Below are 24,826 nucleotides of genomic sequence, written 5' to 3' on the forward strand. Positions count from 1 at the left end.
GCTGTTTGATCAGACATGTTTCAGGCAAGAAGCTGGAGCTGTGGCTTACAAGAACATCATCGGACTGATGCTGCAGGTTGGCTTTGGTGGGCTTGATCATTACTTGTATGAATTAGAGTGCAATGGTAAAGAGAAGGCTAATTTTGTTAGTAGACAATTTTCTAGTATTGCCAACACACTTACATGTTTTGGATCAAACTTAAAAGGAAGCCTGTAGTCTCTCTTAAAATTCTGATGCCATTTCTGAAAGAGTATAGGCAGCAACCCTTTTTTTATTTGTACTGACTGAATACTTGCTTGGTAATAATTTTTTGTCTGCAATGCTTGTAGTTTTGTTCCCAGATTTTTTTCCTGGGTAATTCTCTCTTCATTTTTTTCAGCATCAAGTAATTGATGCTGTGTGACATAAAGTAGATGTCAGTGTAAGTGAAGGAAAGCTGAAGGCACTTTTTTTTTTTTCTTTTTGCTAAGGTATATTAAGTACAGAACTAACATGGCTGAGCTTTGAACAGGGTAGATATAAATCCCATTTGCCATTAACTGACGTTATTATTGGTGAAGTCACAGAATTACAGAGTCATAGGGGCTGGAAGGGACCTCTAAAGACTGTCCAGTCCAACTCCCTGCTAAAGCAGGTTCCCTAGAGCAGTTTACACAGGAAAACATCCAGTTGGGTTTTGAGTATCTCCAGGGCAGGAGACTCCACAGTCTTTTGGGTTGTTTGTTCCAGTGCTCTGTAACACACAAAGTAAAGAAGTTCTTTCTCATGTTTGTATGGAACTTCCTGTATTCCAGTTTGTGCCTTTGCCCCTTGTTCTATCACTGGGCACTGCTGTAAAGAGCCTGACCCCATCCATTTGGCCCCTTTAGATATTTATATGCATTGAAGGCCCAGAAGCAGAGGGAAGGCTGAAATGAGCTGCTCCTTGCCAAAGATACTGCTAGCACACTCAGGACAGTCATGACATCCAGAAGCAATGGTGGGCTACCACTTGGCTTCACCATTACTCCCAAAAGAACCACGTGTTGTACCATATCTTGACAAAAGACTGCAGCTCCACTGCCCGGCACCACATCCATTCTCCCCTCCTCACCCTAAGGCCTGCTCAGGGTGCGGTGTGTGTGCATGACCTGCCTGCCTTTCTTCCTGCCCAGCTGCTCAGCCCCTCCTCATGCTGCCCAGGAGGCAGAAGGTATTTGGTCCAGCTCTTTTGTGAAGCGCTAAAGTGCTATTGGTTCATCTTGATTGCAGATTTATTCTTAATGGCCAGGAGAAATAGTTATAGAAGGCTTATTAAACATTTCTGTTCTGAATCCTTCATGATTGTCAGATCCTGGAGAAAAGATAATGAGAAAAGGGAAATAAATGATAGGAACAAAATGCTAAGAATATATATTTCTTTGTATTGCCCTTCTCACATTTTTTATTTTGTGAAGAAGTAAAGATGCTAAAAAAGTGAAACAAGTAATTATAGCATTGGTTTTTGCATGTTCTTTAGAGATTCAGAGAGGGGAACACTTTGATAAGTTGAGTGTGATAGAAAATTTGAGTAGAATTTCTAAAATGGCAGAAGTGCATGCTTTGTCAATGTGTCCTTTTTTTGCACTTAGGTACTTACGGTACTTAGTTCCCCATCAATGGAATCTGGTTTTTGCTACATTCTTATCAGTAGGAAATAACTGGTAGAAAAAAATGAGGTGAAATATTCTGAGAGAAATCCCAGATAGCAGGGATAGGTATTATTGAGCTCTGGGTATTTTAAAACAGTCTTGAAAAAAGGCTTCAAATTCTGTAGTAATTCTAGGCTTTTGTAATAAGCAGAGGAAGTTGTGACTAGGGGAAGAATGAATGGTTAGTTGTATATAGTCAGCAGCAAGGAATTTTCTCTTTCCATCAACACTGAGATGGTTCCACACACAGTGGACTAACCATATTTACTTGACAAATGCCATCAAATCCTTTTAGTATCTTAGAAAAGTAAAGCAGAGTGAAAATGTTTAGGAAAGCAGTGGATTTAATGCCCTGGTGGCTAGCAGAGTAGAAGGAAACCCATGACCCTGGGATTCCTGATGGCTGAAGTTGCCACAGCATCTACTTGAGGCGTAGTTAAACAATTCTTCTGTTAAACATACGTGAGATGTAAGGCCAGCATGCTTACCAGTTAAGCTCTGAATTGGTCTGTTTTATGTCCCCCATGCTCTCCTGACTAACCACTGAATATGGGAATGGATCATATTTGAACAATTAAGCATATTTTCCATACCCAACTACAACTGGCATTTGATAGGAAATGAGGCTGATAAATGATGATTATGAGAGACATCCATCTCAGTTCTGTTAAATTATAAGGAACATTAGCACCAGGTGAGACAGAATAGCATCCCCTACTGATTAACCAAAGGATGTTTGGGACATTAACCTTTATAAAATTATCGTGACCTTTCTTAGAGGGAGAATAACTAGATTAACTGGGAAAGGGACATGCAGGGGGAGGAACTGAAATTTCAGGTACGTGTTGTTGTTTAATGTTTGCAGATGAAATTCTAGCACTGAAAAATGGTATCTTGAGTATGTTTATGAGAGAAAAGCATTCAACAAGTGTCTGTAAAGGCTCCTCTCTTTCTTTTCCCCCTTCTGCTAAGCCTCAGAAGAAGAAGGAGGAAAACCTTTCCAGTGTCCAATCTGTGGTTTGGTTATCAAGAGGAAGAGTTACTGGAAACGGCACATGGTGATTCATACAGGTTTGAAAAGTCATCAGTGTCCACTCTGTCCATTTCGCTGTGCGCGTAAGGACAATCTCAAATCACACATGAAGGTAAGGGAAGTGTTTACTGACTGTCAAAACATTTGACTTGTCAATCAAAGAATGATAGTGCAACAAACGTACTTCAGTAGCATTGGCAAGAAGTTCACTATTCATGCTATAAGTATGTCTTTATTTAAATAAAGACACCATAAATAGATAAAGAAATAAATTGTTTTCCTTTGCTTGCCTTTCCATTTTATGTTGTATGGAAACTGCCTTGGTCTACGTCCACTTGATGCAGCACAAGTTGTCTGTGATAAATTTAGTTACGGACCTTGAACCACCAGAAGCAGGGATATTAGCTGAGATGTGACACCATGCAAACACAGTAGTTCTGCTTTCAGGATGCATGTTAGTATCTGTCTGCCATTGCAGTATGCTAAGTGAGTGCTGAAACTTGGCCTACAGCTCTGCAGTTTTATTCTTGCCATGGTTTTTAACTGCAGATACTCCAGAAATGAAGCATCCAAAATGATGAAAAGCAGGTTATACCGTAATGTTTTGTTTTGAAATGTTTCTACTAAACTTAAGATATGTTTCTAAATCAGCCTACGCTTCAGGCTCCGAAAGAAGCTTAACTAACATTTGTGTTGATATAGAGAAATGTAGAAATGTAAAAGAAATTTAGAAGAACAAGTCTATTTAGCAGAAATACTGTATGATTGCAAAGTACCCAATCTTCACGTACAGTAGGGCATGCTTGGTGAAGTAAAAATGGTACCTGGCCCATTAATCCATGGATGAAGAAGCTAACGGGTAAAAATTGTACTATGTTAATGCAGTTGAGCTGTTACAATACCAGAGAAATATTTTATTACGGGTTGCATTTTGTTTGTTTTGGACAGCAGGTCTCACAGTGTATGGGGGGAACAGAAATGTCAGTTCAGCTTTTCTGTGCTGCTATTGCAAAATCTTGAGTTGTCTGGACAGGAGTCTCACCTTGCTTAGATCTGAGTAAGTGTTAAGTTTTAGATCAGACGATTCCACTGATGACAATAGCAGATTGTGCTGCATTTCAGGTCCTTGCTGGGTCTGAAATCATCCTCCCAAAGTCTGCAAGATCACTTCTTACTTCTCCTAGTGTAAATCAGTGCACTATTCCCAGGCATCCTTAGTGTATTATGCTGAACCCAATCAGTTCCAAGTAGGTTTGGGGTGTTTTTTTGTTTGTTTGTTTGTTTGTTTTTAGGACTTGGTACTCAGAGTTAATTAGAGGGCTTAGATGGTCATCCTAAGTAGAAGACCTGAAAGAATGAGAACTAAATGTAATAAGATTTTTGTTTTCAGTTGTTGACAGTCTGCACAGAAGCATGCATCACCTGAGAATTTGCTCTTCTTTGGCAGAGGCCTGTTACTGTCCTGTGTTTTGTGAAAGATATCTCTGTTATTCCCTGCAGAAATTCTTAGTCTCTGCATTTTGTACCCTTTTGGAATTACTATTTAAAGTGTTAAGGGCCTATCCCTTACTTTTTCATGTGGTGATTTCCATAGGAAGGCATAGATAGGATGCTGGAAGGAATGAGGAATTTTTTCACTGTCTCTGTGTGCTATCATTTTGGTGGCTCTCTGAAGCCCTTGTAGTCTTCTCTGCTCCCTGCCTAATATAAGCACCTTTATTAACCGAACCTGTGTTGTCTTAAAACAAATCCTGGTAAAAACATGTAACAGTAGTAGTTATTATTTGTTAGTATGGTGATTATTGCTTAATTTGAGCTCATTTTGAGTCTCTTAGATGTACTGTGTAGGTAAGATTCTAAGTCTCCTCAGTCAATGCAGTCTAGTCATGCAGGTCATGATGGACTCAGTGATCTTTGCTAGTAGAACTGCTATATTTAAGATGAAGTCAATTGCTTCATAAAACTAATTGACCGGTATTTGGTCTATTGTTCTTGTTATAGTCTTATGAATGGATGCATAAAGTCATGAGTACGGATATTTGCGAGATAATATTCTACCTTAATTTCCAGGGGTTTCCTACACTTCCCTCATTCATGTAGTCCATTCATAAAAACATTGTCTATCAAGTCAGAATTTGTGTGAAGTTGAAATATTTGCATCGTAGTAGATGAATGAAATACAGACGTTAGACATTTGTTCAACAGCAGTGTCAGGTATATTTTGAGTTTCATTTGATAAAAAATGTACATTGATACCAAAATTGAAAATAGAAAAAATAGATTTATTTTCTCATTATAAAAATGTGCTGCTTTTAAATCTGTATCTAAATAAATGTGAGGTTTTAAAACACATATATATCTCTCTATATATATTTAAGCTAACAGTGTTCAAAACTGAGTGAATACACATCAGAAATAGTACAGCACAGCTGGGATTTAGGATGTAGTGTTCTGGCAACTTCAGTTGGATATTTCATTCTTTTCATTGTCCCCAAATCCTCTGGGAGCTACCTGGTCTTATCTCCTTCCTGGCAGGAACCCCATGAAGTCAGAGCTGCCTCTAGCTTTCCACTCCTCTCTTTATCCCCATGAATCAACAGCAGCTGCAGGTGAGACTGCAAAATTACGGTGCTAGGATGGTGTTTGTCATTATAAGTCATTTTTCTTTACTCTACTGTGTTATCACAAGCTCAGCTTTTTTTTTCATTAATGCTACTCTTTAATTTTAAGTTTTATGTTCCATTGATCAGGGTGACTGACAAAACCTGTTGAGATGTTTTGCCCAGCTGCAGTCTTCCAAATCTGATAATGTTGTCTTTATTTCCTCTCAGGCAGCATAGCTCTGAGCTCCATTGAACTTCTCCATTGAATCTGAGAGTTTTGAGATTAATTTCCCTTAATGGTTTTGTGTGTGTGTTTATACGGGACTCCCATATTCTGTGAATATTTAGGTTAATGAATAATATCTATATAATATAAATACTTTGTTATTTTCTGGCAGTTGTAACGCACCAAACTCATTGGCCAGGAATATAATATTGTCAGCATTTTTGATATCTTGTCTCCTGCTGAAGAAAATCTTAATAGACAGAGACAGTTGGATAGATTCCAGCCCTGACCATGCTCAGATCTACATGTGCTACCCACCATGTTGATGAAAGCTTTCTTCCAGGTGCTTTTCCTAGCCAGCTCGCAACTGAAGGCAAGGAAGTAAAATGGAAGAAGGGAAGCGGAAAGAATGTTTCCACACAATGAGCAAGACAGACTGAGTAAATTGCCTTTTAAGGCATGTAGTTTTATCTATAATTGTTATATGGCATTTAAATTCCACAGTGATAGGCACCTTAGAAAAGTCCTAAAATAGACACAGTACAAAGTTTTATTAGTCTATTTTGGAGACAAATTATAGTGCTTGCATAACCACAAGTTTTGGCCCTTCTTCCTAGGAATCTGAGAGTAGCATCTCAGGACTTGATTATGGTATCATAGTGTGGTTTCCTGGGGCCCAAAGGGTACTGAAAGTGAACACAGAAAAAGAAATGGGCATCTGAGAGAGGTATCTTGTCCTGGCAGGCAGCAAGGCTTTTCTTTGAGTCTTCCTCTCCATTTATCTAAATGCATACTCAATTTGAGTACATTATTTTCTTTATGAGTGAAAAAATAACATAAATGATAGTTCTGAAGCTGCTGAAGGCAACAGAAAGGGGTGGTGTAATTTAGCAAGGTGTCTTCATCAGGCCTTTCTGTTTTTACTGGTGGGGAAGTGGGAATTAAATTTACCTCAGAGCAGTGCCACAAGCATCAGTCAGATTTTGGCCAATTGGTATCTCTGGATCATATACATATCTTCCGCAGCAATTGGTGGAAGGTTAGGCTGTGAGATCATGCAGATACGTTCCAAGAAAGCAACAGGATATTAGCCTGAGTACTTGGAAAGGGGAACAAGGAAGAGAAGCATATGGCCAAAAATAATACCTATAAATGTTCCTTGTGCTGCTATATAGACATAATGCAGAAATGAGCGAGCCAGCTCTTCTAACAGTGGAAAAGAAGTTTGGTGTTGTGAATGTGTGCTGAAGCATGATGTTATGGTAGAAAAAGAAGAAATGGAAGATTAAGCTTAGCAGAACAGGCAAATGCAGTGGCAAGCAGATCATGAGATGCTTGAAAATAGTATCTTCCTGTTTGTCTTTCTTGTGAAGGACTATACAGTATGATCTAAGATTAATACTTCTGTCATAGTCAGAGTATTCTAATACACTTACTGATTAGGGGGGCTATTGATTACACAATGGTGAGAATAAGGAAAGACTGAAAAATGTAAACAGGTCTTTACTATCCTTCCCCTCACCCCTTAGTGATTTGGTTGTCACTTTTTCTTTCTTAGCAAAGTTCAGAAGACTGAATGAACATTCATAATCCCATTTTGGTGAAAGACAGAACAGGTTACTTTAAAGCATCTTCACCATATTGAGAAGGAGATTGGCTCCATTTTATGTGAGAGTTTTCTGTTTAGTTTTGTTTAAGCTAACCTTAAAGAGTCACAAGAGACTCTTATGATTCCATTACCTCACCTCAGCTAGGGGAGGTAATACAAACTTACACGGCTTTTCAGCAACAGAAGTCTGTGCCCCAAGACACTGATATATACCACTAGTTACTTAAAATACTTGCCTTTTAATCTTGGCACTTCTTGCCTATGGTGCAAGAGTAAGACATGAAATGCATTGCTGTCTTAAAATCTTCCAGATTTATCTTACAGATGAAATAATTTTATACGTGTTGTATATGTATATTATTTATATATTTTCAATGTGTAGTCCGGTCTTGCAGAAAGGCTTATTTTCCTTCATTCTTTAAGCAAAGCAAGGAAACAGTTTGAAAAAGAAAGTACTTTAATAATAGTGTACATATCCCAAAGTGAAGGATCATACCAAAACTAGTCTTATAAATAAACTTTTGAAAATGAAGGAGCTTATCAGAAATGAAGTGGTAGAGCACACTTGAAAGATACAAAATACAGACCTATCAAGCGTACCTGAATGCAGTCCTAGTAGAAGACATTTTGCTACAAGATTTGAAAAAGAGCCAACCAACCAGGAACAAACAAATGCAAAAAATAGGTGGGAAGACAAGTATGAGTAAAAGGGCAGGTTGTAGTTGTTATTGCCTATAGTGGTTGATTAAGAGATATTTCTCGTGAAAATGTTAGTTTGCATCAAACAAAGTAAGTGAGAAAAAGAAAACCTATCATAGGTAAAGAAAAAACTGATAGCAAGAACCCTGAAAGTAAGTCAGAGTGAGTAGCCAGAAGCAAACATTCATGCTCACTCACTCAACATTCTAATTTTGCTTAGGGGTTCGTGTTCTTAAAAAAATATCATCTCTTATTCCAAGTGTGAAAAAAAGACAAACCAACAAAATAAACAAACAAAAAGCAATAAAATCTCAAGTTCCACAAAAGAAAGATGAATGCCAAACCTTCCCTTCCCGTGTTTCATAAGTAGAAGGGAAAATCTGTGCCCAAATATAAGGAAGGGGGCAAGCGAAAATCTACCTGATGGGTGCTATAAAATGGCAGGAGTAGCCTATGTCACTGTTTCCCTCACCTCCACTACCTGTTTTTCAGGTAGGTGGGATCACATCACTTTTAACTGGTTGGTAAATTGGTCAGGATGTTGCTTATAAGGATGAATAGTTGATTTAACAAGCTGCTCGTGATACCAGAAATATTAGTATGTCGACAAAAAAAAGGTAACAATATATACAATGATATGAATAATGAGATACAATAGGGACACGTGGCTTCTGTAAAAGAAAGTCATGTGTTCTTCCACTAAGATGTTTTGAGCATGTCAAGAAAATCATGGACTTGAGAATCAGATGAAATTTATTTGGCCTTTACACAAGCCTTTGGCAAAGCTTCTCATTGAGAAGCTGCCAAATAAATTAAACAATGTAATGTATTGCGGCAAATTAGAAATTTACCAAGAAATGGTAAAACAAAGGGTAGGAAGAAACTATCAATGTTAATCATGACAAAAGGCTATCAGAGGGTGTTCCATTTCTGAGTGGAATTGTGCGTATTCTAATAAATGTGATCTGCACAAAATGATGGCTGTGGGGTAAGAGAATTGTAAGTGATACAACCTTATGTACATGAATCAAGATTAGAAAAGGCAAAACTTGAAAGGGAATAAAAAGAGCTTGCTGGCAGACAAATGCAAAGGCAAATGAAGTTACTGTTGACAAATGCAAGGTAGTGTGCCTTGGAAACAGCAGTCTTAAACTAATCATGCACCTGAGTGTCTTTAATATAGCAAACTGTAACTACTCAGGAAAAATATGTGGGTATCATGGCAGACAGTTCAGTGCAAACCTCAGCATATTCAGCAGTGGTTAAAAAGTATGTCAGATATTCAAATATGCATAGAATAGAACTGAAATAACACCAAAAATATTACAGCGCTGTTAGAACCCTTTTGATACTCACTTCTGATGCATGTTGTGTATTAAAAAGATATATTAGTAATAGAAAGTGTTTTAAAACATGACAGTGAAAATGACTGGTGGGATGGCAAGAACTTTCTTCTCCCTTTAGAGGAAGAAACTGTAAAGAATGGGGCTAGCAGGTCTAAAAAGAGGGTGAGATCAAAATAATGCATGTGGTAGAGAAGAAAATAGAGATGATTTTTTTTTTTTTCTTCATTCTTAAAATGTGAGACTGGGGAGGCAGTGAGAGAAATTAAAGAAACAAACAAAAAATGCAATTAGCCAACTTGTACCCAAATTTCCAAACCATGTCTAAAGTTTGTAAGAACCGTGTAGGCCCGTTGAAGCTTACATCAGTCACACACAGCAAAAGCTGTAGAAAATCAAAGCATTGTTTGAGACTAGGAAGTCTGTGAGGTTAAAATAAAAATATACTTCTCATAGTCAAGGAGAATATCCACAGTTAAATGAAGCAAACTCAGAAGGTAGGAGTCCATCAATGGTTTTGACACTGGGACTCAGGAGGAAACTTCAGCTGCCCTTGTCTCCTTTTGCCTGGGCTTCTTGCTGTCAGTATGGGACAGGAGTTGGCTCAGGCTCGTTGTAGTAGCCCTGCCACTACTAGAAGTAGCCTGGCTGAGGCTGAAGAGGACATCTGGTGGCTTGGGTAGCATTAGCATAGTATAAGAGCCATTTGCTGGAGGGAGAAGGCGGCCTGTTGGACTGTGTGACCTGGATCTCCTGTAATTGTCTTTCTGTGTAGTGCTAGAGGGTTTCTTGTTTATTCTGTAACAAGTAGCTACTGCCTCAACTCTACTCATAGGAGAGTCCTCCTCTGGACCTGCTCCAACAGCTTGAAAATCTTTGGTTTTGAATTCTGTCGTTCTTTGGCTACAAGCTATGAAACACTTCATTACAGGAGAAATTCATTGGTGATACTTCTGTTGTCTTTGGACAGGAGAGAAATGCAATTCAGATGGATAAGTCTCCCCATTCTCATTGATTCTCAAAAGATATTGCAGCGTGTCTTGCCCTGCGCCTGGGCAGAGAAGGTGGCTTTTCCACCTACTGCAGTGGTGACAGCCTTGAGAAGGCATCGTATTGATGGTTCTGATACAGGGCCTCCAGAAGAAGTGGTTAAATATGTAGGCAGGGAAATGTAGATTGGTGGAGATCCTGGAGACAAACTCTGGCATACAAGATCTCAGTGGGTGTAAGAGAGAAAGTTGCCATGGTGAGAGTGCTTGCTACCATTAGTACATCTTGGTGCTCTTCATGAAGGAAATTGCTTACATGCTGCTGTGCTTACAGACCATCCTGTTTTCAGTAGTGTGGATGGCCAATCTGGTTGGCATTTCCATTGTAACCTATTAATGTTGAGAAATTATTGTGCTGCTGTTATTCTGCAAGATTATTACTTTAAAAGCTAATGCTAACCTATAACCATTTTAATTTTTTTTTTTTGTTGTCAGGTGCAATTTTAAGATTCCAAAATGACTTTGTCTGTAAATGTCATGCTTATACAACACTGAGAATGTCTTTCTATAAAGTGGCAGACCACAGGAAATTGTAGCTGTTTGTTTAGTACATAATCTCCAGAGCCCTCGAGGAACCACTGAGTGCAAATTGGCACAGCACTAGTGAAATATGTTTTCACTGAATGGCAAGAAGACTAAAAGGAGGTCTCACAACTTCACATTTTTGGAAACCTGTGTTCAAGTCCACTGTGTGTAGAGCTGGGAATGGTAGATGTCATCTTGTGACTGAATTCCTCTTGCTATATAAAGAACAAATCTGGCTGAATCTTTTACTGTGGGAAACTTCTTCCAATCAGAATTTTAACAAAGTTTTATTTGGAAAATGCTGTTGCTACCCCCACAGCCTGCACCGGGACTCTCAGGATGTTGGTCCCAGTGCTGTGGGAAACCAGAAAGCGCTGAAAGCCTTAACTAGAGTTAGGCCTTCCAGGCTCCCTCATGGAAAGCTGTGTTTTGACTGGAGCTGGACCTCTCAGAGCTTTTAGGCTTTTAGACTTCAGCAGCAAACTTTGATTCTCTGGCATGTCTGTCTCTGAGCCAAGCCCAGAGAATTTAGAATAGAGCACCACCCAGCTGGGTAGGGAATGATGTCTGATTTGCTAAGGGTTCAATGAACCCCTCCGTGTTTCAGGTGAAATATTTTGCGTTCAACAAATGGCCACTTTCCAACAGAAATTCTGTCTCACTGAAATGTTTCCAGCCATCTCAAGTCACGAGTGAAAGTGAATGTGTGGAGCTAAGTCTGGTGCCAGTTTGCCCTGATAACATGTCATCAGTTGGTAAGGGACAAGTGTATATATTTGCCAGCCTTCCCAGAGGGAGTAGCCTTGAGCGCTGCTGTGAAGGTTTAAAATGTGTTTGTAAAGCTATGGAGAAAAAAGTTTTCCATGCACTGGCCACTACAATGCCAAGCTCAATTATTCTTTTCCTTTCATGAGTACTGTGCTAATCAGAAGTTGTGTATTGCATGATTGTTTATGCGTAGTTTGTATTAATGAGTCTATCTGTTTAAATGTGAAGTATGCTCCAAAAGTAATGCCTGTTATTTGTTTCTTTGGAAACTACAGCAGTATAAAGAACACAATAACACTATTTGATACAGCAGATTTTCAGCTGCAAAAGACTATTTTTTAACATAATCACCACCATTAGCTGTGGATTTTCACCAGCAACAAACCCACTGTCAGCACTGACACCACTGAAACGCTCCTCTCCACTGCCTCGGTGTGCTCACATCCACCATTAGGTCTCCATAAACATCCAGCTAGCATCACTGACTGTCAGTGGGTACCATTTTTTTTCTGCATGGAGGAATTCAGTGACATGCCTTTGTATCATGCACTTCCATGCCAGATGCCATTTTGTCAGACTGCCCTTCTGATGCCCTCTGGCACCCAATAAAAAAATGTAATGGAGTATTGACAGTAAGGTTCAACCTCTACTGCCATACCACCAATATCTGCTTCTGATGTCATGGGCCAATGTAATTAATAGGTGTCGTTACTTTTGGAGCAGCCTTCATGTGTAATACATAAACCATTGCAGATGGATAGATGGAGTTCTCTTTACAAGGTATCAAGATCAGGCCTGAGGATTCTGGATGTTGTATAGTCACCTTGGAGCATGCAAACTCTCCACGAGGCAGAGCCTGCAGTCGGAATACAAGGACAATGGGATTAATTGGTTTAATGGATTTACAGAGTTAGCTGACAGACAGCAGCTCTCCTGTTTGTATTTTATCATAACAGAGCAGTTTATTTTTTAGTGGAATTAATTTCAAGTGGTTCAGTGGTACCTTGGTATTGCCAGATGTTGGGTTTTTTTTACCCTAATGGTACATAAATTGATGGTGGATGTTGCTGTGTAGAATGATGGTTTGCTGGGTTCCTCTGAACAATTTTTATTTGTAAGTTTGACAGAATAATCACGCTTAGCAGAACATGTAACAGATAGGTTCTTCTGGAGTTTCTTTGCTTAGTTTTGTTTTTAAGCAAGGAAGTTGCTCACTATATTTTGGAAGTTTTTGTACATATTGACAGGTCATTGGGATCTGTTTCATCCAAAGCAGACTCCCATCATTTCCATGATACGAAAACAAATGTTTCTTACATGTGAAAGCGTCCTACTGGTTTTATTATCTGACATTTTTCCAAGTGCTCAGAATGCAGAGTTCACTCATTAGCTAAATTTTCTTGTTTTAAAACAGTGAGGAGTGTGGAGCTGAGATTTCTATAATGCTGGTAAACTACTCTGCTTAACACATGCTTTTATCTTTCACCTCTTGAACCAGGTTCATCAGCACCAAGACAGGGGTGAGACCTTTCAATGCCAGCTATGCCCTTTTACCTCCTCCCGCCACTTCAGCCTGAAACTCCATATGCGTTGCCATCAGCATTTCCTCAGGACAGAATCCAAAGTGAAGGAGGAAATACCAGAAACTGAGGTGAAGGGGTCACCACAGCTAAATAGTGACTCCTGCCTGGGACCACAGAGGGAAGGAGTTGGACCTGACCTTATGGGATCAGCATCTGTATCTAAAACATCTGATGTGGCTGGGCAGGCTAGTGGAGGTATTCCACCTTTACTAGTGAAAGAAGAGCCCAAAGATGACAATGGCATCTCAGCTGCACCTTTTGCTCTTAGCACTGTTGACAGAGCCCCCAACAACACAAAGCTGAAAGACTCTGACTTTGTGGCCAGTACAGCATCAGCACTATTCAGCCAAGACATCTCTGTCAAGATGGCATCAGATTTTCTTATGAAGCTGTCAGGTAATTGAGCAGCAAGCAGCAGCAGCAGCTGCTGCTCCTTCTGTGGGCTAAGAACCCCTTTGCCTTGGGTTTGCTAAGTCATTGAATTTCAGGGAGCAAAGCATTGCAACTTCTTAACTTATAATTTCTTGTTTCTTTGGATAAAAAGAGTTGCATGATGGAGGGAAGAGGGGAAGAATTGGGAAAAGAGAAAAGGAGAGGGATTTAGCTTTTTATTGAAACCTGGAACTGGGAATGAGAACTTGTTTTCCAGGCTTTGATATTCACTGACAATTGCCTCAGCAAGTCTCATTTGGTGTGTTTTTCAGATATGCTAACTACTTGTAGTTCTGGTTTAAAATCACTGAGGGTCACAAGCACCCAGCACATCAGGAAATTCAGCTCTTAACTTCTTCTCTGCCTTTACCCATCTGTTAAGTAGGAACAATATATGAGTGGTGACTTTTCTTTAAGGGAGCATAAAATAACTAGTCACTGCTTGCAAAGTATGAATGCTACTGCATTTCTTGATTATAAACATTAAAAAAAAAAAGGTAGTCATAGAGATTCGTGAACAGTTTTTAATTTTTTTTGTTATTCTAATTGAAACCCATATCAAATGCAAAACATTTTTTTTATTATTATTTTTTTTAATTGTTTGGTTGTTTTTTTTCCACTGTCAGGTTATTGCTGTGAGAATATTTGCATGTGAGAGTCTGAAGAGGAGAATGTGTTTAGGGAAAATCTATTACACCTTACGTGCTTTCTTATTGATTTGACTGAATTCAGGCTTGTGGACATGCTGTTGTTGTTGGAGGTGTTCTACATACCAGATGTTTGTGGTTGGTTTTGTTGTGGTTTTTTTTTTTTTTTTTTGGTTTAAATTGGCCTTTAGTTTTTAAAGAGGAAGAAATCAGGAAAAATGTCACTGAAGAAACTTCTGTTTCACAAGGAGATGTCAGTCCATGTTGCAAGTTTTAGACTTTGGAGATAGAAGATACCCTTTACAATAGAGAATAAATGGTCACCATTTTCCTTTAAGTTGAATCTTAGTTGTATTCTAGTAAATTAAAAAAATAAAAACCAACAAAAAAGTCAGATAAACGAGGTCTGTCCTCATTCCCCTGTCAAGGGGAAAGGACAGCATTCTGTTGTGGTAGGAAGGGTTGCTGTCCTCATCTGCCCGGATCTCTGGGATAATAATGCTGTGGGGGAATAGAATAGAGTGGAGAAACAGCAGAGATGAAGCTTGAGGCTTCATGGAGCCAGCCACAAAAAGGGGAAAGAAAAGACTGAGGGCAAAGAGGAAGTAAAATGGGTTAGCACAAACAGTTTCTTGTGTGGGCTGGAAGAAGCAGCATAAATATTTCCTTATTAAAAAAATAAAAATAAAAATGAAAAGAAAGAAAGAAAAGTGTTGGTATATTATTATGATAAACAAAAAAATGAGCAAGGATGAGTCTGCATGGTTTTTTTTGTTGAGTTTCAAATTTGGAATCCATGAAATCCATTTCTGGTGTTTGACAGCTGTCCCGTATGTTGTCCTTCTGACGTCTATTAAATTTGTATTTTTTTACACTGAGTGACTCTACATCATCTGCGCTCAACTGTGGATAGTAGTGCTGATGAAGGCTGCATGTAGCAAGAGTGAGAGCAGAAAGCTGGAGAGGAGGGGAAAGCTTGAATAGTGAAAAAATATACAACATTTTGATGTGCTGTTTTTCATGTAGCAGTTGATGGGGAATTGTTTACAGTTTGGCAGACATTCATGTTTTCAGTGTCTGATCTATTGGCATCAGAAAAAGGATATAAATGTACATTATTCATGCAAAAGACCTATGCCGCTATTTTATGGTGACTTACTAAAGGTCTTGAAACCTGACTTGTATGCACTGTTACCTAGCAACATGTTATAAAGTCACTGGGGGAGTGAGATGTATCTGTAATTTTGTATGTGTGCATATTTGGTTGAAAATGTTCTGCCAGTCACCAAGTTTGCTACACAAGGAGAGCAATGTTAAAAGGAAAAGAATTTCTTTTCTCCTGAGATTTATATTGTTTTATACGTTTAGCTCATGCTTTCTTCCATATAGTGTGCATAAATTTAGGGTGAAGTAAAAGTAATTCTCTTTTAGCAAGTTGGCTAAGTAATAGCTGCATTTTTTAACTGCTTGCTGTGCAAGTTCCTTTGAGTGATTCCTTTATTATGACACTCCCTTCTTAGGCCCATCAGAACTTCAATTATTGGCCTTACCTTTTCAACAATATAAATCTTTTGACATCGCAAATTGTATATGCCAATTGTAACAGCCAACACCGATTTGTCGAGACGGTATTATGTCAAAACAATCTCATTTTCTTCTCTGACAGGCCTTGTGGCTAAGAAGAAAGCAGTAGAGAGATATCTAGGCTTTTAGAACTTGGCATTTATTCTTATTGAATAGTGATGGTTTAAATTAACATTTATTTTTCCTTGCCTATGTTTACTGTCCCTCCTCTTCTTGGTTAGTTTGACTGTGTGCATCTGTAGTTTCATGAGAAACCACGGGGAGCAGATTGGTTTTCATTTCTGAGCAGTTTCGACCCCTTCTTTTCCAAGTGTCTGTCCTTGGATGCGTGCTTGCTTCCCTTCAGAACCAGGAGATGTGCTTTCCTGTGATATCCCAGAGCAGAAGTGTAACTGGTGTGTCTGAGGTGGAAGACGGTACAAAATTGGTGCTTATTAACTATTATTAACTTTAAAATTTAATCTTTATAGGCATGTATATCACCATGACTCTTATTATTATTTCTAATTATGCGGTACTTTTCTAGTCTAAGAAGCTGCTATCAGGTGACGGGAATGCAGTATGCTGAGAGTAGGTTGCAGTCAAAAGACAAGGGTTGCAGACAGAAGAGATGTGGAGGAAATGGGCAGGCAATTGCAAGAATTCTCTATCAAGAATGACTAGCTGGTTAACAGTCTCGTGGGAAAGAAACAGGAGTTAATAACATCGCACCGTTGATCAGATGTTGGCCGTTTGACTGAGATGTATAAGGAGCAAAATGGCCCCCGGGATGTATGAGGAGAAAAGGCTGCTCTTTTCAGTCTTGCTGAAGAGCATGGACAGTTAGAAGGACTTCAGAGGAGAGCAGGGGAATTGGCTGGCGGTTTGGAGAACATGTCCAGAGAGGAAGGGTGAAAGGGAGTGAGGTGGTGAAGCCTGTCAAGAAAGCTAAGGAGAGTCATTAGTAAGCCTTTCTGGATTAAAGAGTTTGTTGAAAGGCGGAAGGAGGAATAATCTGTTGGTGATTCATGATGACTGGGATAAAAAAATAACAGGTTTATATTACTGTAGGTTTTAAGTTGGCATTAGGAAAACCTTTCAGAACTTGAGGTGGTTAAACCTCCAACTGACCAGAGATTGCAGCATCACCACCATTGGAAGTTTTTAAAGGCTGGTTCGGTAACTTCTAGTCAGATATGATTGGTCGGGTATTAGGCAGTAGTGGATTAGACAATGTGGGATAAAGCTGCAAGAAATTCAAGCTGAACAAGCTTGAACAACCAAGCTGCAAAGAAGCAAAGGGAGGAAAAAAATTAAGGATGTTCAAAGTTTGATCTGATTTTGAGGTGGCCATAGGAAAGATGCACAAACTGTAAGGCTAAAAGTAAGAACAAACATAGAAATCTTTACCAGATTACATCCTCAAGGTCCTACTTTAAGGTAGGAGATGCTTTTACATTCACAAGCAATTGAAAAGGATTCTCTGGAATTTTCTTTAACTTTGAAAAGGCTACTACTTAGGAAGAGAAATAGCTGATTACTTGTAATGTGAAACCTGGGCATATCGTTATGTTTAAATCTTCCCCCCTCTTATTTCAGTGGAATTACCTCTGTGCTTTAAATTGCCCTTTGCTGTTTCAGTGCTTTGCCAGAATATTTTGTTCCCCTCGTCCACAAATTCTTTGTAACCATATTCATGTCTTTATTTGCAGAGTATTTGCTTTTCCTGTTTTAAAAGTTTCAGTGATAGACTTTATACAGCACATCTCTTTAAATCCTGATGCCCTTCCACCCACTTCTAAGGCTTGTTTTCTTTTTAAATAAAAAATAGCTTTCACAGTGATCCAAATTACCATGCCCACTGAACTCTAGTGAAGCTATTACAATGCCTGTGTTATGTGCAGCAGTTTCTTTTCATAACATTTGAAAATAAATGGAACGCAAAAAAATGAATGTGATTCTTGCACTATTGATCTCAAAGGAATTCTGTGTGGAAACAGTAATTGTAAGGCATACTTCATCCCCAGCCTCTCTCCCAAACTTCTCTGCATTCAACAAGTGCATTACTGTGGTAAGCACATCTCTTTATCTTCTGACATTGTGTGTCATCAGTTGTGCCCCGCTTCTACCCTTCATTTTATGTTCCCCAAGTTACTTGCAAGGAAAAACTTTAATGTAAAAAGGCTGAAGGAGAGATAACAGGCACGTTGCTTTTGGGACTGTCTATGTTAAGCAATGAGAAACTATGGTTTCTCCCAGTTTTAAGTCATGTCTGATGTCACTGTTGTGTGACAAGTCAAATCTTTATTTTGGAAAGTAATGCAACCATGGGATTTTGGTGACTGTCCAAAAGGCGCAGATTCTGCATTCATGCTTTCTTAGCTGATGCCATTGATGGCGCGATAAGACTGTAAATCATCAGCCACATACCAAATATTAATAGATAATGGATAGACTGATTACTTAGTTTAAGTTTGCCTTATGAAAAATACTGCATTCCTTAAAGGTAACAGAAGTAACTTGAAATGTTGCAACACTTGTCACTGCCTGAGCTGGCTGGCTGGAAGACTCTTGTCATAATTGATGTATTTGTGTAGCAGGTTCCAAAGAGAAGGCCGTGCTGCCTATATTTAGGATTCATAGTTTGTGCCAGAATGTAAAATTTCAATTAGATTATGTAAGCAAGCAGGACTGGCAATTATTCAGCCACGCTTTACAGTCTTACTTTAAGAATACTGCAAATTCCATAATGTTGCTGTTAGAGCAAATACCCCTGATGTCATCAGGAACTCCTTCAGGTGCCTCTCTCAATTAACGTTTTCATACATTTCTACTTGGACCTTTAATTTAACATCAAACTGAAAAAGAACAATAGTACAACTAATTAAAACCTAGTCAAATAAAAGCTTGTACTAATCTTTGCCACTTACACATCACCATCATCCCTTTTCAGCAACTGCTAGTCTTAATACCACAAAATTCTTGGATGTCTTAAAATCATATGCACCTTATTTCATGTACTGCAGAAATGCTTTAAGTTTAGTAAGATAAAGTGTTGTAGACTGTAATTCAGTTGTTTAAAGTACAATATAATGAATTGCTTTTATTTTTTTGTGTACTTAGTACAGTACAACTTAAAGGAAGACTTGAATATGATTCTGGACTGGACCAATTCTGTGCTTACAATTTTGTTTTGATATCCGCTCAAACTTCTATATCCAAGGATAGTTAGACTGATGTGTCCTTTACTTTCCTGATTGCACCATTACTCTGGGCTGAAGCCTTAGCTCACAAGCTTTCCTGTGAGTGCTATCTAAAATGGGAACTGAGGATATTAGTTCAGTCATCTCTGATTATTTGTTTCATCTGTTTGTGCTTTTTTAAATTTTCTTAAACAAATATAAAGGCCACTCTGGTGGCATTTCTCTTTTTCTCTGTTTCTGTTCCTTTGTAGAGAGAAGAAATGTCCGTAGTGCAAACAATTATTTCCTATCAGCAATAAATTTGCCTTCCTCTTCCCATTCTGTTCCTTTTCTCCTGCTCCCCCAGGAGTTTACACATTCTGCTGTTGTTTGGATTTTTACCCAGAAAGACGAACGAGGTCTTAGATATTGCAGTCTTGTTAGCAGGTGGGTCTTTGACTGTATACCATACAGCTTGGAGTGTGGGTGTATGGTCCTATGGATACTATGGCAACTTGCCAAATTCCTCCATTCCACTTGGACTAGAACATTGTAGTATTCTGAGGTGACACCAGCAGCCCTTGTAATTGCCCAGTGCTGTGTCTCATTTTGTTTGACTGTAGTTCCTTAAATGCAAAGCAGCTGTAGAGAAGATCAGGATAACTAGCTGACCTTTTCTGAGCCTCTGCTTACACAATTCCAATATACTTAAGCAAGATAATTTGGAAGGCCTCATATTTTAAGTGGTCCTTAGGAGCCCTGAGGTGGCAAATTTTGATATCATCATACTTCTCTTGATCATCTGTTCTGTCGTTCCACTGCTTTGATAAAAAAAGCAATGCTGAATGTCCTTGAGCCATGAGAAGCTTCCCATTCTCTTCCTTGGAGTCCGGTATGTTAGTTATTTGGTTGAAGGCAGAGCAGAGGGCCTTGCAAATGGCATGTAATTGAGTTAGCATTCCCATGAGGGGTAAGTACAATGAGGACTCTTGGACAGATCAGTGCTTTGGGCAGAAAGCACTGAAAAGAAATGAGAGACCAACTAGATTTCCCTGCTAGAAGAATAGTACTTCTCCTGGTAGATGGCCTCTGTGTATAGTATGTTGGACATAATTTGTCAGCCCATTGGATTTTAGTCTGGAGAGACTCCAGCAGATTCCATTTGCATAGATTATTTTCGCAAAGCGATATGCTCACCAGTGGCTTCTTCTGCAGCGTTTGTACCCCTCAGTCAGTTTTTGAGTCTCCTCAAACAGAAGCTGTAATCTCCCATGCCAAACTGCACATGTCAATTATCAGAGTGAAACCAGAAGACAACTGAAGTCATAACCTTTATTGACCACAGCTGCCTTAAGGAAGATTGACGCCCAGCATCAAGGAAATGTGACTTTTGAATACTGTGGAACAGATCTAATCATAGAATTATAGAATCAAAGGTTTGAAAGGACCTACAAGATCATCTAGTCCGACTATTCTCCCTTTACCATACCTACAGATGAAGGCCCTTGCCTCAGTGTGTCATTCAGATTCTCTAGCTGCAGCGGGGCACAGATAAAATTCTGTTCCTTCTTCCTCAGATAGCTGTGCTGTGAATTCTCTTTATGGTAGGTCTGACTATAATAATAATTAAAAAAAGAAAAGTTCAGTTTGAAGTGCGTTTTGGAATGTATCCCCACCTTCCTCCTTTTTCTTCAGCCATGAGCATCCTGCTGTGTCTCATCTTTGTGTGACAGAGTCGCTGTGATGGTGCAGCAGTGTACTGTGGTGTTAGAGATTTTCAGCAGAGCTCTTGTCAGGGCCTCCTCTTTTATTCTACTACTTTGTTGTTGAATATTTTTTTACCTTTTTTCTATTTTTTTCCTTTGCTCAGACGGAAAGGTGACCAACTCCTTGCTGTCTGTGACTCGCAAATGAAGCAATCAGCCCATTTCTCCTTTTTCAATTAAAAACATTTTTAGTATGTAGAAATCCTCAGTGAGCGGATCAGTGCAGTTAGCAGCTTCTATCAGAGTCTTCCAGATTAGTGGCAGATGCCCGTGGCTTTTCTTGTGGCATTTGGCAGTTTGAGAAAAGTGTTAAAACTTTAATTTTCTGCTTTGTCAAATGAATCAGATGATCCCAATTTCCAGGCAGATAAAAATTGTCAACTTGGAATCTTCTTTGATCTGGTATTTTTTTCTGGGTATGGAATGAAACAAAGTGAATGGGGAATTATCTACCCTCCTCGAGAGACTGCTGCCTGTTGGCTGGGTGTTCTGTGTTGTTCACCCCTCTCGCTGTGCCTTTCTAAATTAAATTACTGCTTCAGTCTGCAGGCACTGCATCCTTCAGTCTGTTCTCATTGCAGTTCGGGATGAACGCAAGTTACCTACAAATTAAGTATATGCACATGTATCTGTTTTTGTATGTAGATAGATGATGGTTTTCCTTCCTGGGCAGTAATAATTTTGTAGTTCAAAGATGCTGTAATAGAATTCAGCGTCATCTCTTTAATCCTTGTCTAGTTCCAGTTTTTTGGAAGATCTTTCATTCAGACCGTTGTTCTTTCTTTAATGTTTGTTTGTTTTTTAAATTGGCCTCAGTCAATTTATTTCCCTTATTTGCAGTGCTTTTTTTTTCCCTATATCTTTTTACTGTTCTCCCTAATAGAACCAGCGGATGCATCATTGTTGCTGTTACCTAATTTTTAGGAACTCTGTATGTAATTGTTAGATCCAAGATAGGGTGGTTTATGTGCTTTGTTGTGGTTTGGTATGATCAGTTAACACAGCAAATAGTTAACAGAGCAAAAACCTCTTTCTTAGCTTATTAGTTCTGTCTTCAGTCCAAAGCAAAGTAGCACAGGCAGAACCAGCTACATAGATAAGAACGCTACTCTTGGGTTTCTTTTTTATCTCAGACAATATTGCCAAATATTCATCATTAAAACTTCTCTGGATTGTGGGCCCTGACTGCATTTTATATTTCTCATAGGTGAAGTCTGGTAGATGTACTGCGATGAACTGAATGCACGGATTTTGTGGAGAGCTTGTTTAGACTATGAATTCTGTGCTGGCAGATCAGTTCTCAGTGTAGCTTTAGCACTGATATCTTGCATGGTGGCTCAAAGCTGTTAGAGAGCAGTGGCTCATGGCATTGTATGCTGTCAGAGTGGGAGAGCTGATACAGGTTAGGGAGACAAGGAAAGCGAGAGGTGGGACAGAAAGGAAACTTGGCACCTTTCCTGAATTAGTTGGGATAGGTCACTGTCACAAAACTGTTTAATCTCTGTAATAACCTACCTTGACTTGTTGGTTCTCTGAGCTCTCAGTGTTTGACTTCATCCTATTAGAGTTTCAGAATAGCCCTGGGAAGAAGGACATGGAGGTACCACTTGACATCTGCTTGGGTTCAGACTGCCCTTGAATTTTGGCTCAGTGCTAAAAGTGCTTAATAAAAGCTCATTTCCACCAGGAGTGCCCACTTTGTTTCTTTTGCTACTCTATTTCTGGTGGTGGGGGTTACTTTTAAGACCTTTGTTACTGCAAACTAGGTAGGGCCTGACCAAAAAAAGTTCCTAGCTTAAATCTATGATATTATGTAAGCATAGTTACAGTGGTTCTACTTGTGTGTAGGTGCTTTACATTAAACTTCACATGGCTTTTGGTGGACCATGGTGAATGGATGCAAACTTACTCTGATCTACGTCTGTTCAGTATCACCTCTATTTTAAATAGGAAAATTGTCTGCCACACATATCTATAGTGCTTCCTCTACCTAATTCATTTCATGGTTAAAAACGTAGCAGTCTGCACTGGTTAAGGATTGTTCTTGGTGTGTATGCTTTAGTTCTTCACTCAGAATCATGCTTTCTTTATTTTCTGCTGCAATTTAAATTAATGCCTTCTTGAAATGAATTCACTCACCAGATTTTTCTCCAGAGTCTCTCTGGAAGTTCATGAAGAATGCGCTGTAAGAGTTGCACTCTGCTCCTGGTGGAGGCATTTTTCATATTTGCAGTAGTTAGAGTGGCTTATTTGAAAGAGGAAAGACTGTGGAAGGTAGTGAAGCAGAAAAGGGTTGGTTCTGGTTTTTCTTCAGTGAAAATTCATCACATCGGGTCAGCCTCTGGAACAGATCAAGTTAAAAAGGTGGTGGAGAAAGCAGGTCGACTTTTTTATTTGTAAGTACCTCAGTAAAGTTAAGATTGGTCTGAAAGCCATCATCTATATTTTGGTGAATTAAAATGTCCTTTCATGTTTTATATTTCTGCTTGGTTGGGTTTGTTTGTTTGTTTTTAGGGGAAAAAAAAATGATTCCTGTTGCTGGTAAAACTGCTTAATGTTCATACTAAAAACTACATGTATGAACAGAGATTTCGCTTCTGAATGTGCCAGTGTGTGTGTACGTATTGCATATGTGTATGCAGTTTGTACCACTTTACTCTTGATGGGAAGCATTTTAAATGGGCTGCAGGAATTAGGAATTCAGATACTGTTGGTTTCAGATATTCTAGCAGTCAGATTTTGGGGTAACTGCTGCGATGGAGAGTATCTTAGGAAGTAAGCCAGGAAACTGAGAAGCCAGAGAGTAGATCGGAAACAGTGAAGTGGAAGAGGAAATAAATAAGGGCTTAAACCAGTGACCTTTGCCAGATTATGAGTTGGTATAACCTGTCAGTTCCCTGTGCCTTCTGTTGGCTGTTACTGTCCCCATAGTATGCCATTTGCTCAGCTTTTTCTGTCTGTCATGGGTTTGTAAAACAGCTTCCTGCAGCAGGTAATGGATGTTGACCTCTAATATCCTGCTGTGTCCAGTAAAAAGTGTTGTGGGGTGCTTCCTATCTGTGTGGTTTGAGTGACATTTGGTAGGAGTCATAAAGGTAGACAGTGGTATATCATGTGGAAGGAGGAAATTACGTAGGAGGGAAGAGAAAGGTAGCGAAGTGGATGGTGAGAGAGCTAAGAGAGCAAAAGGGGGATGATGTTCTGTCTTTAGTATTTGTGGAGATTAAAGTTTAGAGAGTGAGAAAGATGTAAGCTCATCAGTTTAGAGCACTGTTTCTGGGAATTTAAAGTGAACTTTCGTGCAAGAAAAAGCCACTAACAACTGGCAGGAGAGGAAGTGTCTCTTCATGGTCAGAAATAAAGGATTAAAATAAAAAGTGGTGAAAAATAATGCGACTTACATAGCCTCCTGTTGGTCGTACAGTTGACCGATGAATTTATTTTGAAAGGTTCTGGAAGTATTATCTAACGGGTGTTCTTAGTTCTATCCCTTTGGCCAAGTGTAGCACAAAGGATCCATCATTATTAGGGGTATCTGAAAGACTACTCGAGAACAACAGAACTGGATGTGCAGATTTTAAACACCCCCAAGATTTCTGTTTTCTTTTTTGATAAGCTGCTTTCATGCCTTTTTCGAAAGGGTCATTTTAAACTTCCTGTCTTTTTTTATCTGATGCAGAACTTGAAACAGTCCTTTGATAGCATCGACCAGTGCAGAGATGTCTAATAAATATCCCTCTGTTCTTAACTAAGATACTAACTTTTAGGGTATATGATTTTGTAGTTATTTTTCTCTTTATGCTCCTCTTACTTTTCTTATCCATTTTCCATCATCTCAGGTCTCTTTTTTTGCACTCTTAAGATCTCAGTATGTAGTACCTATAGGCTTTGCCAAATTTGCCCTTAAGTGTGATGGTATTTGAACTTCCATCCAGCCTATAGAAGATGTACAAACCAATGGCATTGTGGGACGCTTTTTGTGGGAGTAGGGACAAAGGAAAGAGATGTTGAATATTTTCTTGAACTCTGGTAACTTGCAGTTTTTTGTTGGTATGAAAGATGCAGGTATTTACCTCCTGAATGAAGCACCTATGAATGCACTTTAACATTCTTGCTTCCAGTACCTG

At 39.0% G+C, this 24,826-nt stretch overlaps 1 protein-coding gene across 4 annotated transcripts in view; it reads left to right on the forward strand.

The window, feature by feature from the left end:
- ZNF827 (zinc finger protein 827) overlaps positions 1 to 24,826 on the forward strand; it is a 100,911-nt gene that overhangs the window by 30,760 nt on the left and 45,325 nt on the right. For all 4 annotated transcript variants that reach the window (XM_072334355.1, XM_072334356.1, XM_072334358.1 and 1 more), the window contains exons 3-4: positions 2,644 to 2,816; positions 13,025 to 13,505. In XM_072334355.1, the coding sequence (XP_072190456.1) occupies positions 2,644 to 2,816; positions 13,025 to 13,505 (654 nt within the window). The remainder of the gene's footprint in view (positions 1 to 2,643; positions 2,817 to 13,024; positions 13,506 to 24,826) is intronic.

Source organism: Excalfactoria chinensis, chromosome 4 (assembly GCF_039878825.1).
Source record: "Excalfactoria chinensis isolate bCotChi1 chromosome 4, bCotChi1.hap2, whole genome shotgun sequence".
NCBI classification, from domain to species: domain Eukaryota; kingdom Metazoa; phylum Chordata; class Aves; order Galliformes; family Phasianidae; genus Excalfactoria; species Excalfactoria chinensis.